Source organism: Hemiscyllium ocellatum, chromosome 1 (assembly GCF_020745735.1).
Source record: "Hemiscyllium ocellatum isolate sHemOce1 chromosome 1, sHemOce1.pat.X.cur, whole genome shotgun sequence".
Lineage (NCBI taxonomy): Eukaryota > Metazoa > Chordata > Chondrichthyes > Orectolobiformes > Hemiscylliidae > Hemiscyllium > Hemiscyllium ocellatum.
The window spans coordinates 49,177,645-49,193,928 of NC_083401.1; the positions used below are offsets into that span (position 1 = coordinate 49,177,645).

The window sequence follows — 16,284 nt, forward strand, 5'->3', positions numbered from 1 at the left end:
TTAATGGTATGTTTGAGCAGAATGTCAAATCACTGATTAAAGATTTGAATGATAATATATGGGTCTTTTAAAATGATTTGAGCTACACTGAATATGTGTGTTTGGGAAAAAAAATAGCAAAAGTGACATTTCCAGTAAGAAATTCGTTCCATCTTAGAGCTGGGTAAATTGAAGATACTTGAACACTTAAAAGATTATTATGGGGTCACTAAGAGAACCCTCACGTGATGATACAAGTACGTATATGGGGACAGCAGTGGAGTAGGGAATCTAATCTAATCTAAATTGTGCAACTCAATACAGATCATAATTTCAGCACATGTGCATATGCCCGCAGATCTGTTGCATACCTTAAATTACAAAACCAAACCATGTTAAAATATGGCTGTTGAGATTAAAAACATTTTATCTCAAAATAGTCTCACATTTGTTCGCCTAAACTTATATTAGTTTGGTCCATAAAATAGCAATATACAATAAACCAATGACTTTACATTTGAGCTGGTCCTTGGGTTTTCTTCCTTACAGAAACTGTTTTACAACCAAATATAATCAAACAAAATATAATGTAATTCCTTACTTGCTTAATCAAGTCACACTAGATTAGATAAGATTACTTAAATTACTTACAGTGTGGAAACAGGCCCTTCAGCCCAACAAATCCACACCGACCCGCCAAAGTGCAACCCACCCAGACCCATTCCCCTACATTTACCCCTTCACCTAACACTACGGGCAATTTAGCCATGCCAATTCACCTAACCTGCACATTTTTGGATTGTGGGAGGAAACCGGAGCACCTGGAGGAAACCCACGCAGACACGGGCAGAATGTGCAAACTCCACACAGTCAGTTGCTTGAGGCGGGAATTGAACCCGGGTCTCTGGCGCTGTGAGGCAGCAGTGCTAAACACTGTTCCACCGTGACACCCACAACAGATTTTTTATCAGCAGCAAGAACTTTAAATGAAAGTGTGTGTGTGTGTGTGTGTGTGTGTGTGTGTGTGTGTGTGTGTGTCTGTCTGGATTAGTGGTGATAGAAGAGCACAGCAGTTCAGGCAGCATCCAAGGAGCAGCGAAATCGACGTTTTGGGCAAAAGCCCTTCATTGAAAAATAACTCAATCCTATAGTGCCACTAGGGTATCATGACAGAAAAACAAAGTTGCACGGACAGTTTCCACTAACATGGAAAATTTATAATTGGCAAAATTGACAAAACTCTGACAATAGGAACTTTGATTTTTTTAGCTGGGATATATGTGCAGATAGAGTGTGTTTAATCTTGTGCTCTGATATATTCTGTTTACCTGTTTCTAGAATCATAATATGGAACAAATGTACTTACCTGTGCTACGGAATGTGCAAAAAATGTATTTACTTTTTGACGATATGTACCTTTGAAGAATGCCATAGTACAGTGTATTGGTGAGACCACACCTTCAATATTGTGTACAGTTTGGACTCTTCTTTTAATGAATGAAGTAAAGGCATCAGAGATGGAATGGCTATTTTATATAACAAGCATGCAGCATTGCTTTCTTCATATTCACAACTAGTCTAGTTCCACCAACCTATTGATCCAAAACTGTATTCTGTGTCTTAACAGTGAACAGGTCCTTTTCCTATATTGTCCCACTGTTTTCTGACTGACATTAGCTTCTGTTTGGTCAGGTAGATTTCGATGTTAAAATTCTCACTTTTGTTTTGAAATGCCTCAAATACCACATCCCGCCGTATCTCTGTTACCTCCTCGAGACCCTGAGACCTCTACACTTTTCAATACTGGTCTATTAATTGCATGTTAATAGTTCCTCATCTGTGGCAGTTAATGTGCATTTGAACATTTGTTCAGTTCTGCACATCTGAGAAGGTTGTTGTGGCACACTGTTCCTGTCCCTACCTCTGACTCATCTGCTCCAGAGGTCTGTAGTAATATTTGAATGGGTTGTTTAGAAAATATCTGCATTGAGTACTGTCACTCTCACAGAATCCCTAGAGTGTGGAAGCAGGCCATTTGGCCCATACTGATCTTCTGAACAGCCTCACACCCAGTTCCATTAACCCCACATTTCCCGTGGCTAACCCATATTAGCCATGTTAGCCACGTTAGCCTGTACATCTTTGGACTGTGGGAGAGAACCAGAACACCTGGAGAAAACCCACGCAGACACAGGGAGAATGTGTAAACTCCACACAGTCGTCCCTGCTGCTGTGATACAGCAGTGCTAACTACTGAGCCACTGTGCTACACACTACTACCTGTTGATATATGTTTAGTATTCATTTATCTGAGACACAGCCATACAGAGAGTCATGCTTCTTTGTTGTCACACAATTGTTGCAATTTCATTGAGTTAACTGGCATTCCTGGCTGACAGGTCACACTTATATGCTCCTGCTCAGAAAATCCATATTTGCCCTTAACCAGGATGCTCACTTAAAATTCTTGCAGAGTGCCTAACTAAAAGGAAGGAAAATTTTAAAACAAGCTGAATTTTTTTTCCATGTGGACGATTTTAAGTATAACTTCAATTGAGGATATTTGTTTTGAATAGAACTTCGAATGAAGCTATGACACATCTTCATGCCGGCTTTGAGGGACAGCAGAGATTCTTATTATGATAATTTACAGCTAATCTAGAAGTATATGAAGATTACTTTATTGGAATTGCTTTTTAGCACTTAACATGGAATTCACTCACATGTGTAGCAGTACATTGTTGCATTGTGGCTAATATTATCTTTGTCAGATAATGACATACTGGTATCATATTGAATTTTCTCAACTTGTGCAACTATGTTTTTCAGTCAAAAAGGTAATAAGCATTTGTTGTGTGATTGAGATTCTATCTATAGAGTATTGTGCTTAATCCAATGTGGATGAGCAGGACCCTGTATTTATGCGGATAGGCAATGCTTTGTGTCAGCACTATCAGTCCATCATATAATCTGTTTGGCAATAAAAGAAAAACATCCCTTTGTGACAAGAAGCACGACCCTAGTTTAATGTTGATTTAATGACTGTTGCGGAGGATATTTGCCCATAGACCTACTGTCTCTTTTCTGTTGGGAAAGGAAAAAGAAGTGTGTGCAAAAGGCCAGTTAGTAATTTCACATAATTTCTTTTTGTAAAGCACTGTACTCTGACATACAAGTCTCATTCTATTCACACTGCTGTAATTTCTGAATGAGTGAAATTTGTCTTTTTAAGTATAGCTTGATTTTTCAAAAAAAAGAATGAAAATACTTTTATTCTGCACCTGAGATTTGAGCATATAATGCATATTAATACTTCAGTTAGCTTGTGCTGGTCTCTCAGTGGTGCTACCTTTCAGAAAAGATGTTAGTCTCAGATCTTGTCTGCTTTGTCAGGTTGAGCTAAAAGATCTCATGGTCCTATTCAAAGCTTGAGCCAGTATTCTATAGCACTTATTCATTAGCACTTTCCTGTGTTCACATTGGTTGCTGCATTCCCCAACATTGTACTAATGACTTCACTCCAAGACCTGCTCCATTGACTTGACAATGCTTTGGACTATCCTGAGCTCATTAGGGTGTTGCAGATGAACTAGATTAGATTAGATTACTTACAGTGTGGAAACAGGCCCTTCGGCCCAACAAGTCCACACCGACCCGCCGAAGCGCAACCCACCCATACCCCTACATTTACCCCTTACCTAACACTACGGGCAATTTAGCATGGCCAATTCACCTGACCTACACATCTTTGGACTGTGGGAGGAAACCGGAGCACCCGGAGGAAACCCACGCAGACACGGGGAGAACGTGCAAACTCCACACAGTCAGTTGCCTGAGTCAGGAATTGAACCCAGGTCTCTGGTGCTGTGAGGCAGCAGTGCTAACCACTGTGCCACCGTGCCGCCCCATCCTGCTCTTTCTTTTTCTTATTTTATTCTTCAATAGTCATTAAATTTATGACAGGCTTTTGCTACAAGTTCTTCATTTCAATTAGCAACCTTCGTTTGAACTTCGAACAAAAATTGTCTCCTTATGTCCAATTGTTAGTCTGAAAAATAAAGATTTACATTTGGGGTTGCATTTTAGAGATTTAGATTGTCCACACTTCTGGTCGAAATGATTTTTTAAAAAATGTTAGTTCTAACATGTTCCCAAAATTAAATTTTTCCCCATTGGCATCTAATTTACATTTCAACCATTAAAGCAATTGATGTGGGAAAGCAGTCAAATTGTCTGTGTGTAAATGACAAGTAAACTACATGATTGATGTGGAAAGGTGTAAATTGATATATTTTGCTTTTGTTTCTCTTGCAGCGTTGCACACCAATAAACTGACGATCATGGGGGATATGAAAACCCCGGATTTCGATGACCTGCTTGCTGCGTTTGACATCCCAGATATGCAGGTCGACCCGAAAGCAGCAATTGAGTCTGTACACGATGAGAATGAAGGGCACCTGAAACAGAGCATCCCCGTGGATGAGGATGCCCAGGTCCCCTCTGCCCCCGACGGGGTAGTGAGCGTGATTGTGAAAAATATCCGAACTCTTGACTCGTGCGAGGCTTCGGCCGCGACAACAGAAACCTCGACACTAGACAAAGAGAGCCACCATTCTTCAGGCAATGGCTTACACAATGGCTTCCTCAGTGTGACAAACCTGGATGGGTATTCTAAAGAATTGGACGGCAAGTCAGCCAGGTGTGAAGGCCCCCCAGGCACCGAAGCTAAACTAGATTTATCGGGAGCCGAGACCATCGATGGCCCCGATGCAGGAATGAAAGACTCCGCGTTTAACCAGTTCAGCCCCATTTCCAGTGCGGAAGAGTTCGAGGACGATGACAAAATTGAAGTTGATGACCCTCCACACGTCAAAGAGGAGAGCCAACCGGTTTATCAAGCAAACGTACATCCAGGTCCCACTGCTGAGCGAGAAAGTGAGAAGCCAAGGAAGGCTGGAGTGGAGAGCACTGTCAAGCAGGAAGTGTCCATGCCAGAAGCTGAAGAAAAGGGTAAGATATTGAAAAGCAACAGAGAGAGTGAAAGTCCCAGTGTTAATTCAGGGATTCTTGAGACATTTAAAGTCCGAAATATGGATGAGAAATTGTCTGACGAGGATGCTGAAAAGAGTTTTAAAAATTCTGCTGAGAAGCAGCTTGATAACAGAGTCCTCGATGGCAAAAGTGGTGAGAAAACTGGAGTGAATGTTACTTGTCCTTCAAACCTCAGGGCTAAGTCCTCCTCCAAGCTTTCCTCGTGTATTGCGGCAATTGCTGCTTTGAATGCTAAAAAGGCTGCAGCAGATATCAATAAGGAACCTCAGTCTGTCTCAAGGGGCCCTTCTCCGGTTTTAAAAGAATCTCGAGAAAGCCCTAGAGTCACTGAAAAGTCTCCCGAGGGCCCTCAGAGCCCAATGGAAGTGGTGAAGAAAGTTGCCATCAAACAGCCTGATAGCCCCCGGAGCGTGTCAAGTGAATGTAGCATGAAAGGGTCCCCTTCCTCTCCTGCAAGCTCACCGCCTGCAATCCCTAAGGTTCGCATCAAAACCATCAAAACATCATCTGGTGAGATTACCAGAACAGTGACCAGAATCATGCCAGAGGTTGAGCAAGAGCTTGGTAGAAGAGGACCAGAACAAGCAAACTCCTTGGTTGTCTCATCACTTTTGTCATCTCCACCTACTGAGTCTTCTGTTTCTTCGCCTCCTACTACGCCCGTGCAATCGGCACTTGTTACAGCTTCTAATTCAGTAATGTCTCCTGACGTTGCTCAGAAACAGGTTACAATTAAACCTGTTGCCACTGCTTTCCTTCCAGTGTCTGCTGTGAAGACGGCAGGATCACAGGTGATCAACCTAAAGTTTGCAAACAACACTACAGTCAAAGCCACCGTCATTTCCGCTGCCTCAGTTCAGAGTGCCAGCAGTGCCATCCTGAAAGCTGCCAATGCGATGCAGCAGCAGACTGTGGTGGTCCCAGCATCCAGCCTTGCAAATGCTAAACTTGTGCCAAAGACTGTCCACCTCGCTAACCTTAATCTTTTGCCTCAAACTGCCCAAGCGTCTTCTGAACTCCGTCAGGTGCTTTCCAAAACGCAGCAGCCCATAAAGCAGGCTCTAATCACTGCTGCTTCCACACAGCCAGCTAAGAAAGTATCTCGAGTTCATGTGGTGGCCTATTCCCAGAATGCAGTGGTTGAGACATTTAACAAGGTGCTGAGCAGTGTAAATCCAGTCCCTGTCTATACGCCTAACCTTAATCCTCCAATGAATACAAATATTAGTATACCACTTCGTGGATACAAATGCTTAGAATGTGGTGATTCATTTGCTTTGGAGAAGAGTTTGGCGCAGCATTATGACCGGAGAAGTGTGAGGATTGAAGTCACGTGTAACCACTGTGCGAAGAACTTGGTCTTTTTCAACAAGTGCAGTCTTCTCTCACATGCTCGTGGGCACAAGGACAAGGGTGTGGTGATGCAGTGTTCTCATCTGATTATGAAACCCATTCCTGCAGACCAGATGATCATTCCCAGTTCCAGTAATAGCATTTCTTCCACCACTATCTCTGCGCCAGTCTTGACGTCTGCAGGGGGCACTGCTGGTGCCATAGCGAAAACTGTTGCAAGCGTACCCAGTGCGGTGATCTCTGCGCCTGCCAATGCTCCCATTCTCCCAGCAATGCCCCTGGATGAGGATCCATCAAAGCTTTCCCGCTATGGCATGAAGTGTTTGGAGTGCAGTGAGACGTTTCTGGATGAGATTTTGCTTGCCACACACTTCCAACATGCTGCAGAAGCAGGCGGACAGGTAAATCAAGTTGTGACAAATGAGTTGGTAAATGTTCCATAGCTCCCTATGATCTGTTATCCTCATGGTAATAGACTGGTCCCATGAATATCCCGAGGCAATGAATAATACTCTTCCTGAAAACAGTTTAAATTCTGTCTACAGTGTGCAACAATAATAACTCGCATTTTTCTAATACTTTTTAATGTGTTAAAAATGTCCCAGACTGCTTCACAGGAGCATAGGCAGATAAAAATTGACACCAAGGCAGGACAGGACAGTACATTAAAATCTGGGTTAAAGAGAAAGATTTTAAAGAGCATCTTAAATGAGGTGAAAGAGAGAAAGAGAAGTGGAGAGATTGAAGGAAAAAATTCTGGAGTTTGTGGCTTAAATGGGTGAATGCGCGATCACCAGTGGCAGAGTGAAAGCAATTGGAATCGGACGTGTCCAGGGTTGGAGTAACTAAGTGTTACTGGAGCATTGTGGGACTAGAGGAGCTTACAGCGGTAGGGTGGGGCAAGGCACAGTGGGATTTGCAAATAATAAAGAAGGGGAATTTTAAAGTCAAGGTGACAGTGGACCAGAAATGTATTTCAGTGTGCACAGGGATGATGAACAAATTAACTTAGCGTTAATCAGAATGCGCATAGTGAGCAGCGGAGTTTACGAAGGTAGACATTGGGAGGCTGGTCAAAAATGCACTGCACTTTTTAAATGTGGAGATAAAGCAAGCAGTAGAACACCTGAGGGGTAATACATTAATGAGAAATCATAAAATTCTGCAAAGTATTATAAATAGAAAGTTTGAAGCTTATGTCAGTCACAAGGATTATGAACTCTTTTGTACTCAGTTGGCATAATTCACCAGATGATATGATTTAACATGATTTTAATGTAATTATATTTGTTAAATTTAATCTTTGACATTTGTTGTGGCACAGTATGCCCCATTTACAGTGATACAGAATTTTTTGAGGTGTTGAAAACTTTGGACAATAGAATACTGCTTCTATTGTATTTCCACTTCTGTCGGAGGTTTAAAACTCCGGTTCATTGGCTACATTGCTTAGTTAATTGAGCCAGCAAAAATTAAGCAGCCATTCTACTTCTGCTTGCCTTTTTCTATCTCATTGCTTTTGTATGGTTTGCAAAGGGATGTTCTAAGAGTTTTTGCTCCATTAGTGAATAAATCCTCAATCTGTACACTAAGATCTGTTGCCAACTGCAACAGGTATTAGATATATGTGCAGTAATGAAAACAGATGGGTAGCTATTACTCTGTGAAATAGTGTAACATAAAAGACAGTAAGTTGGCAATCTGTTTACTTTTCTCCTGGTTTTTATTTCGATTGGCTCAAGGGAATAATTTAAAACAAATGGATCTACTAAAAAGAGGTATGAGAAAACCAACCTGTAGATTTTTCATTCTATTCATCTCTGTTCTCTTTTAGTGCAGATATTTTGGTTTGTTGGCAATACTTTATGGCCTGCATAGAGAGGAGGTACCAAGAATGGATGAAAATATTATTTAAGTAAATAAATCATACAGGCAGCTAACTGAGTTCTGAGGTTCCAGGTCAATGCCCTGCAATTGTGTAATACTAGTATCCTTAAAAGAAAGAATGTCCCAATGCATCCCATGGTTAGACAAAAGGAGAACAATGCTGAACTATAAAGAGAGAGATGAAAAATAGTAATCAGAATCTTGATCTTGGATGGTATGTATTCCTCAGAAAACATCATTGAAATCATACTACCTTGTGATTTATCCCAATGCTCCTTGTGATTTGAACCTTACTAATTTCAAATTGACTGCAATTCCATAAGAGCATAATTAGTCCATTTGGCCCATAAAGTCTGCACACCATTCATTCTTCTCCACCCTATTTTCCGACCTCTCCCCATAACACTTGACCTCATTACCAATCAAGAATCAATCTATCTCTGTCTTAAATACACTCAATGACTTGGCCTCCACAGCCCCTTGCACTAATGAGTTCCACAGGTTAACCATGCTCCAACTGAAGAAATTCCTCCTCATCTTATCTATACCCTCAGGTTCTAGATCTCCTATATCTTCTCCACATCCATTCCATTCAGACCTCTCAGTAATGTGTAAGTTTCAATCAGATTCCCCCTCATCCTTCAAAACTCAATTGGCTACAGACACAGACTCCTCAACCACACCTCATATACAAGTCTGGCATTCCTTGAGTCATTCTCGTAAATCTCCTCTGCTGCCCCGTACCAGCACGTCTCTTCTTAGATACAGGACCCAAAACTGCTCACATATTCCATGATGAAATGTCTGAGAACAAATCTACCAGCTCAGTGAGCAAACGTACAACCTGATCATATATTCCAATTTGTGGTTTGACCAGAGCCTAATACAGCCCCAGCGGTTCATCCCAGCTTTTGTATTGTGGCCTTCTCAAAAATGAATGCAAACATTACATTTCCCTTCCTAATCCAACATGTTCACCTTAAGAGAATCATGAGCTAGGACTCCTATGACCCTTTTTGCTTCAGATTTCCAAAGCTTTTCCCCCATTTGGAAAATAGTGGCACCTCTATTCTTTCTACCAAATTTCATAACCTCACACTTCACCACATTGCATTCCTCAGCCATTTCTTTGCCCATTCCTTAGCCTGTCAAAGTCCTTCTGCATCATCCCTACTTCCTCAGGACTAACTGTCCCTCCACCTATCTTTGTGTCTTCTGCAAACTTAGCAACAATGCCTTCAGTTCCTTCATCTGGATCGTTAATGTATACTGTGTATAGTTGTACCTCATGGTACTCCACTAGTCACCGGCTGCCAACGAGAAAAAGACTCCTTTATCCCCACTCTCTTCCTTCTGCTAGTCAGCCAATCCTCGATCTATGCCAGTACCTTATCCCTAACACCATGGGCTCTTGTCTTATTTAACAGCCTCCAGTGTGGCACCTTGTCAAAGGCCTTCTGGAAATCCAAATAGACCACGTCCACTGACTCTCCTTTCCATAACTTGCTTGCTATCTCCTCAAAGAATTCTAACATGTTTGTCAGGTATGATTTCTCCTTGGTGAAGCTGTTCTGATTCAGCCCTGTTTTAGCATGCACTTCCAAGTACTCCACAATCTAATCCTTAATAGTAGACTCTAAAATCTTACTAATGATTGAGATACGGCTGACTAGCCTATTCATTACAGTACATTTAAATAATCCCATATGCTCTGGCTATCTTATTTAATGTAGGAGCTATACAAATGTGGCATACTTTCTCTTTGGTTGAAGAGCTGGGCTTTAAGAATTTTTTTAGGAGAAATTGTTGACGAGAAAAAGACATGAGGAAGGGATTGCTGACAAATGAATGAATGGGTGAAGGCTCCGTCACTGAGAATGGTGTTGTGTTTGGGGCAGAAAGCCATTTTGCACTGAGAAAAATAGGGCGGCGTTAGTCCATAAAACAAATTAACAAGGATGGGCACTGAAAAATACTGTACACTTGGGAAATTTGAAATGAAGAGTAAACATCTGGCAGCATTTTTGGAGAGAGGAATAGTTCAATGTTTCTGGTTATTGATGTTTGGCAGCATGAAAGGTCATTGACTTGGAACATTAGGCTGGACTTTTGCTGAGTCATGGAGTCTCTGTAGATCATCAAATGTGGTGCATAGAATCCTATTCCAGGATTCCTGGGCCCTTACTATATTCCTGTGTAAGCAAAACGTGTGGACAGCGAACCCGAACTCTGCATTGTTGAACTGGCAAGCTCCATTGCATGGGAATACGCATCACCTAAACCCCAACAATGTCAAAGGAGTTGGACCAGCTTTTCAAGGATTCGTAGCCTGTGGTCCCTTAGAGATGTCATGAACCATTGTATGGATGTGGGCATATGTTTGAAAGATAACTACAAAAGATCTTGCCCTTATTCTGCATGCAAACTCATATACTTCCCAACCTAGCCCTCAATGGCTCCTCATACCCATTATGTCAACCCATTCTGCAGCATGGACCCACCTATGTCACCTTGTAACACAATGAATGCATGATTGAGAGCCCAGACTTGCACTATTTTGATAAAATATGTGTACAGAAGGGGAAAATATTGCTTGAATGACAGTGCCTTTTCTTCAATTTATTTAATCATTGACTTTTATTTACACACAATAAAATATTGTCAAATGTTTACAGTTTCTGCTATAATCCTGTAAAGGTTTGGTTGATTGACACCTTTGTAGGATTGCAATAAGAAACTCGTGTCTGCCTGCTTTTGTAATCTTTTCTACACATGCGGTTGTCACTACAGAGTTTTGTTCTGTCCAGAGTGTCTATGAGATGAATGAGCATAGAAGTGGTATGAGTCGGTATATAGGGTATGAGGGGCCATTGAGGGTAGGTGGGAGCCTGGCTTGGCATGAGTTTGCATGAATTGGCCGTATATTTTTGGGCAAGTAAGGGGTGAGGTCTATTCAGCCTCATGTTGAATAAAATGTTTCCTTGAAAAACTGCAAATGGTTTAGCTATTGGGCAAGTAAAATCAAACGTTAAACTTCAGGAGCACAGTCTCAGCTATGGGAGCTGTTGACTGTAACCCTGAGTGTTCCCAGTTATAACATGAACTTGTGATCATCAATGATTTTGGAGATAGATATGGGAGCAGAATTTGGCTATCCAGCTGACCGAGTCTGATCCGCCATTTGAAATCAAAGATGATATGTTTCTCAACCCCATTCTCCTGCCTTCTCCCTGTAACCCTTGATGCCCATATTAATCAAAAACTCATCTATCTGTCTTAAATACATTCAATGACTTGACCTCCTGTGGCAATGAGCTCCACAGATTTACCACGCTCTGGGGGTGGCACAGTGGCACAGTGGTTAGCACTGCTGCCTCACAGCGCCAGAGACCCAGGTTCAATTCCCGACTCAGGCGACTGACTGTGTGGAGTTTGCACGTTCTCCCCGTGTCTGCGTGGGTTTCCTCTGGGTGCTCCGGTTTCCTCCCACAGTCCAAAGATGTGCGGGTCAGGTGAATTGGCCACGCTAAATTGCCCGTAGTGTTAGTTAAGAGGTAAATGTAGGGGTATGGGTGGGTTGTGCTTCGGCGGGTCGGTGTGGACTTGTTGGGACGAAGGACCTGTTTCCACACTGTAAGTAATCTAATCTAAAAGAAATTCCTCCTCATCTATGTTCTAAAGGGTTGTCCCTTTATATTGGAAGCACCTTGACTATATCATCCAGGCCTCTCCATTTTCTTGAGCTTCAGTGAGAACACTCTCACCTTCTAAACTCTGTCCAGTACAGACCCAGTGTCCTCATATGACAAACCCTTCATCCCCTGGATCATTCTTGGAAACCTGATCTAGCCCCCTCCAAAGCCAGCACATCTTTCCTTAGATGCAGGACCCAAAACTGCTCATAATTTTCCAAATGCAGCCTGACCAGAGCATTATACAGCCATAGAAGCTCATCTCTGATCTTGTATTCTAGCCCTCTTGAATGAATGCTAATATTGCATTTGCCTTCTTGACTGCCACATGAATCTGCATGTTAACTTTTACAGAATACTGAACTGAATCTAAATTCCCTGTGGTTCAGATTTTCGAAACTGATCCCCATTTAGAAAATAGACTACACCTCTAATTTTTCTTCTAAGTTGCATAACGCCTCACTTTCCCACATTGTATTTCATCTGTCACTTCTTTGCACACTCTTATCCTGTCCAAGTGTTTCTGTAGCCTCCTCACTTTCTCAAAACTACCTGTGAGTATCTTTGAGTCACTTGCAAACTTAGCAACAATGCCCTCATTCCTTCATCCAGGTCATTAATGTATAATGTGAATAGTTGTTGTCCCACCACTTAGCCCTGCAAACTCCAAATGTCACCTACTGCCATCCTAAAAAAAATTCCATTATCCCTACTCTCTGCCTCCTGCCAGTCAGCTAATCCTCTATCCATGTCAATAGCTGGCTGCTAACACCATGGGCTCTTATTTAGCAGCCTCCTATACATCACCTGGTCAAAGACCTCCTGAAAATCCAAATAGATCATATCCACTGGCCCTCTTTTGTCTAACTTGCCCATTACCTTCACAAAATTTTTATCAGATTTGTCAGGCATGACCTCCCTTTGACAAAGTCATACTGACTTAGCCCTGTTTTACCATGCATGTATAAGTACTCTTCAATCTCACCCTTAATAATGCACTCTAAAATCTTACCAGTGAAGTCAGGTTAACTGGCCTGTAGTTTACTGACTTCTGCATCCCTCCTTCTAAAACTGAGATGCTACATTAGCCATTTTCCAGTTCTCTGGACCTCTGCCTGATTTTGGTAACTTCTGTAAGTTCACCACTATTGCCTGTATAATATCTTCAGCTCTCTCCTTCAGAATTCTGAGGTGTAGTCTAACTGGTTTGAATGATTTTTCCACCTTCAGATGTTTCAGCTTGCCCAGCATTTTCTCCTTAGTGGTGGCCACTGTACTCATCTCTATCCCTCGACTCTCTTGAAGTTCTGGTATGCTTTAACGGGATGATAACATTGATAGTAACTGCCGAACAATTTTATTAGCTGAAAATGTGTTGCTGGAAAAGCGCAGCAGGTCAGGCAGCATCCAAGGAACAGGAGAATCGACGTTTCGGGCATAAGCCCTTCTTCAGGAATGAGGAAAGTGTGTCCAGCAGGCTAAGATAAAAGGTAGGGAGGAGGGACTTGGGGGAGGTGCGTGGGAGATGCGATAGGTGGAAGGAGGTCAAAGTGAGGGTGATAGGCCGGAGTGGGGTGGGCGGAGAGGTCAGGAAGAAGATTGCAGGTTAGGAAGGCGGTGCTGAGTTCGAGGGATTTGACTGAGACAAGGTGGGGGGGAGGGGAAATGAGGAAACTGGAGAAATCTGAGTTCATCCCTTGTGGTTGGAGGGTTCCCAGGCGGAAGATGAGGTGCTCTTCCTCCAACCACAAGGGATGAACTCAGATTTCTCCAGTTTCCTCATTTCCCCTCCCCCCACCTTGTCTCAGTCATATCCCTCGAACTCAGCACCGCCTTCCTAACCTGCAATCTTCTTCCTGACCTCTCCGCCCCCACCCCAATCCGGCCTATCACCCTCAACTTGCCCTCCTTCCACCTATCGCATCTCCAACGCCCCTCCCCCAAGTCCCTCCTCCCTACCTTTTTCTTAGCCTGCTGGACACATTTTCCTCATTCCTGAAGAAGGGCTTATGCCCGAAATGTCGATTCTCCTGTTCCTTGGATGCTGCCTGACCTGCTGCGCTTTTCCAGCAACATATTTTCAGCTCTGATCTCCAGCATCTGCAGTCCTCACTTTCTCCTCGAACAATTTTATTAGACAACAATTAGGTAAGCGAGCAACAACAGTGGTACAGTTTAGATTTTACAATAGTTTCTGAGTTGAACTTATCAATCCTCGAATTAGTAGAAATAAATCATTGACCATAATGTGTAAAATGGAAATTTAAATGTTAACTTTGCCTACAAATCTGCCTTTGGTAGCTTCAGACTGAAAATACAATTTTATAAGCTCATTTGAGAATGGCTTAAACATGAGAAAGACAAAGCAAATTTAAATACATATCTGTTAAGTCCAAGAATATTGTCAATTTGAAGTCCTATTAAAATTCACTAAATTGTAGTTGAGTTCAAATACAAGGATTAGTCCCTTTTGCTGATGTTGGACCCAGATGATAAAGTCTTTTATTGTTGTTTGATGTTACATTGAACTTTATCTGTGAGAGAATCTGCAGCTGAACTCCATTTTTATATATATATATATATATATATATATAGCAACAAAGAAAAACATATACAGTGTACTCAAGATGTCAAAGCTGTTAATTTCTGTCAAACTGACAACCTTGTGACTCAGACGATCATTATCTGAAACAGGCTGATGCTGACTCCCTCAGATCAGATATCTCATTATCTCTCGTTTTGCATGGAGTCATCTACACTTGCTATTTAAACAAAATAATTTTTAACACATTGAATTAGGCCTAATGAAGTACATACTTTTTAACCTTTATTGCTTTTGTCACAGCTGAGAAGCGATTTAACACATATAATCTTCAACAAACTATTAATTTATACAGGCTCTATAAAAATATTACTTACCAATCTGAATGATTAAAAGTCCTAAAGTAATTTAATAAAAATCCAATGAATTTAGATGATATTTTGCATTAAGAGATGACTGAAAAGTAAATTTGTGCCTTAATATAAAAACAAAGAACTGCAGGTACTGGAAATTTGAAACACAAGTCAAAAGTACTGGAGAAACTCCGCAGGTCTGGCAGGACCTGTGGAGGAACAAACAGATAATGTTAAGAGTGCACTGACGTTTTGTCAGATCTCAAAATTTGTGCATTGTTAATCTTGGCTTGATTCAGACAAATGTTTTGAAGAAGGGACTTCATACTAGCTCAATTAAAATAGTTTATTTTAATCCTGCATTTTTTGTCTGCAACAACACTTTTGAATGTCAGGTAGCGTTTTGAAAACATAGATTTGGAGAACAAAAGTCACATGGCTGTGTTGCTCAAAAGAGGGCAGGATTTTTGTACTTATTGTTCTCAGTTTATAAGAAAGTGCCTAGAACTGAATCACTATTCACTGCAGATGACTGTGAAAGATCTACAATGCTATTTGTTTAGCATGCTAAAATACATAGTTAGTTTAGATAAATGATCCTCTAAACTGGAAACTCCGGTCCATTGCTTTTCTGTGAAAGTCTTCCTGGTAATCTTCAAAGGTCCGAAATGCATTTTTACTGCTCCAGAATGGCACGGTTGAGCCCCAGTGAGAAAATCGACCTTCGACCCTATGTGAGGCCACACAACCAGCCCAAGTACGAGTCTTCATATGTACGTGCGACCATGTTATAGTTTTATAAGCAAGGCTTACATTACTGTTACAACACTCAACTGAGAGGTTGAAGTTTCAACACTTCTGAGGCTGAAAGTCACAAGGAATGGGTTGAACCTGGAGCCTGACAATAAGACTAACTTGGAGCCACATATCACCTCCTCAGTGCCTCATCAAAAGCAGCAACATTCTTCTCATTAATTCATGATTTCTTTTAGTGGTTACAAATGAAAGTGAAAGGACAGGATCCCATGGGTGGTCTGTTCTGTCTTTGATGTGATTTTGTTTTTACATGTAAAGGTTTGAAAATCACTAGTTTGAACCACTTTGTTTTAAAAGTAACAACTCTCCTGTTCTTACAGTTTTTATAACCAATTGCCTTAAATCTTTCTTCTGGCTGTCAGTCCACTGTTTCACCTCACTTACTTTCGTCAAAATATTTCGAGCTTTGAATGTCTCCAATAATTCTCCCTGTCACCTTTTTGTGGGAAGAAGAATAAGCTCAGCTTCATAAATCTTTCCCATATCTGTTCTGTACCCTCAGATGCCTTTAATTTGGTTACTTACTAAGAAATCTCACAGCCTTAAACAATTATTTAAACTCTATTGCATGTACTAAATAAAATAAGGATCCTCAAGTAAGTAAGCTAGG

General features: G+C 41.4%; 1 protein-coding gene across 4 annotated transcripts in view; it reads left to right on the forward strand.

Annotated features, from left to right (window-relative positions):
* Positions 1-16,284, forward strand: part of znf532 (zinc finger protein 532) — a 155,909-nt gene that overhangs the window by 38,800 nt on the left and 100,825 nt on the right. For all 4 annotated transcript variants that reach the window (XM_060853227.1, XM_060853134.1, XM_060853316.1 and 1 more), the window contains one exon: positions 4,294-6,785. In XM_060853227.1, the coding sequence (XP_060709210.1) occupies positions 4,320-6,785 (2,466 nt within the window). In that variant the 5' untranslated portion in view covers positions 4,294-4,319. The remainder of the gene's footprint in view (positions 1-4,293; positions 6,786-16,284) is intronic.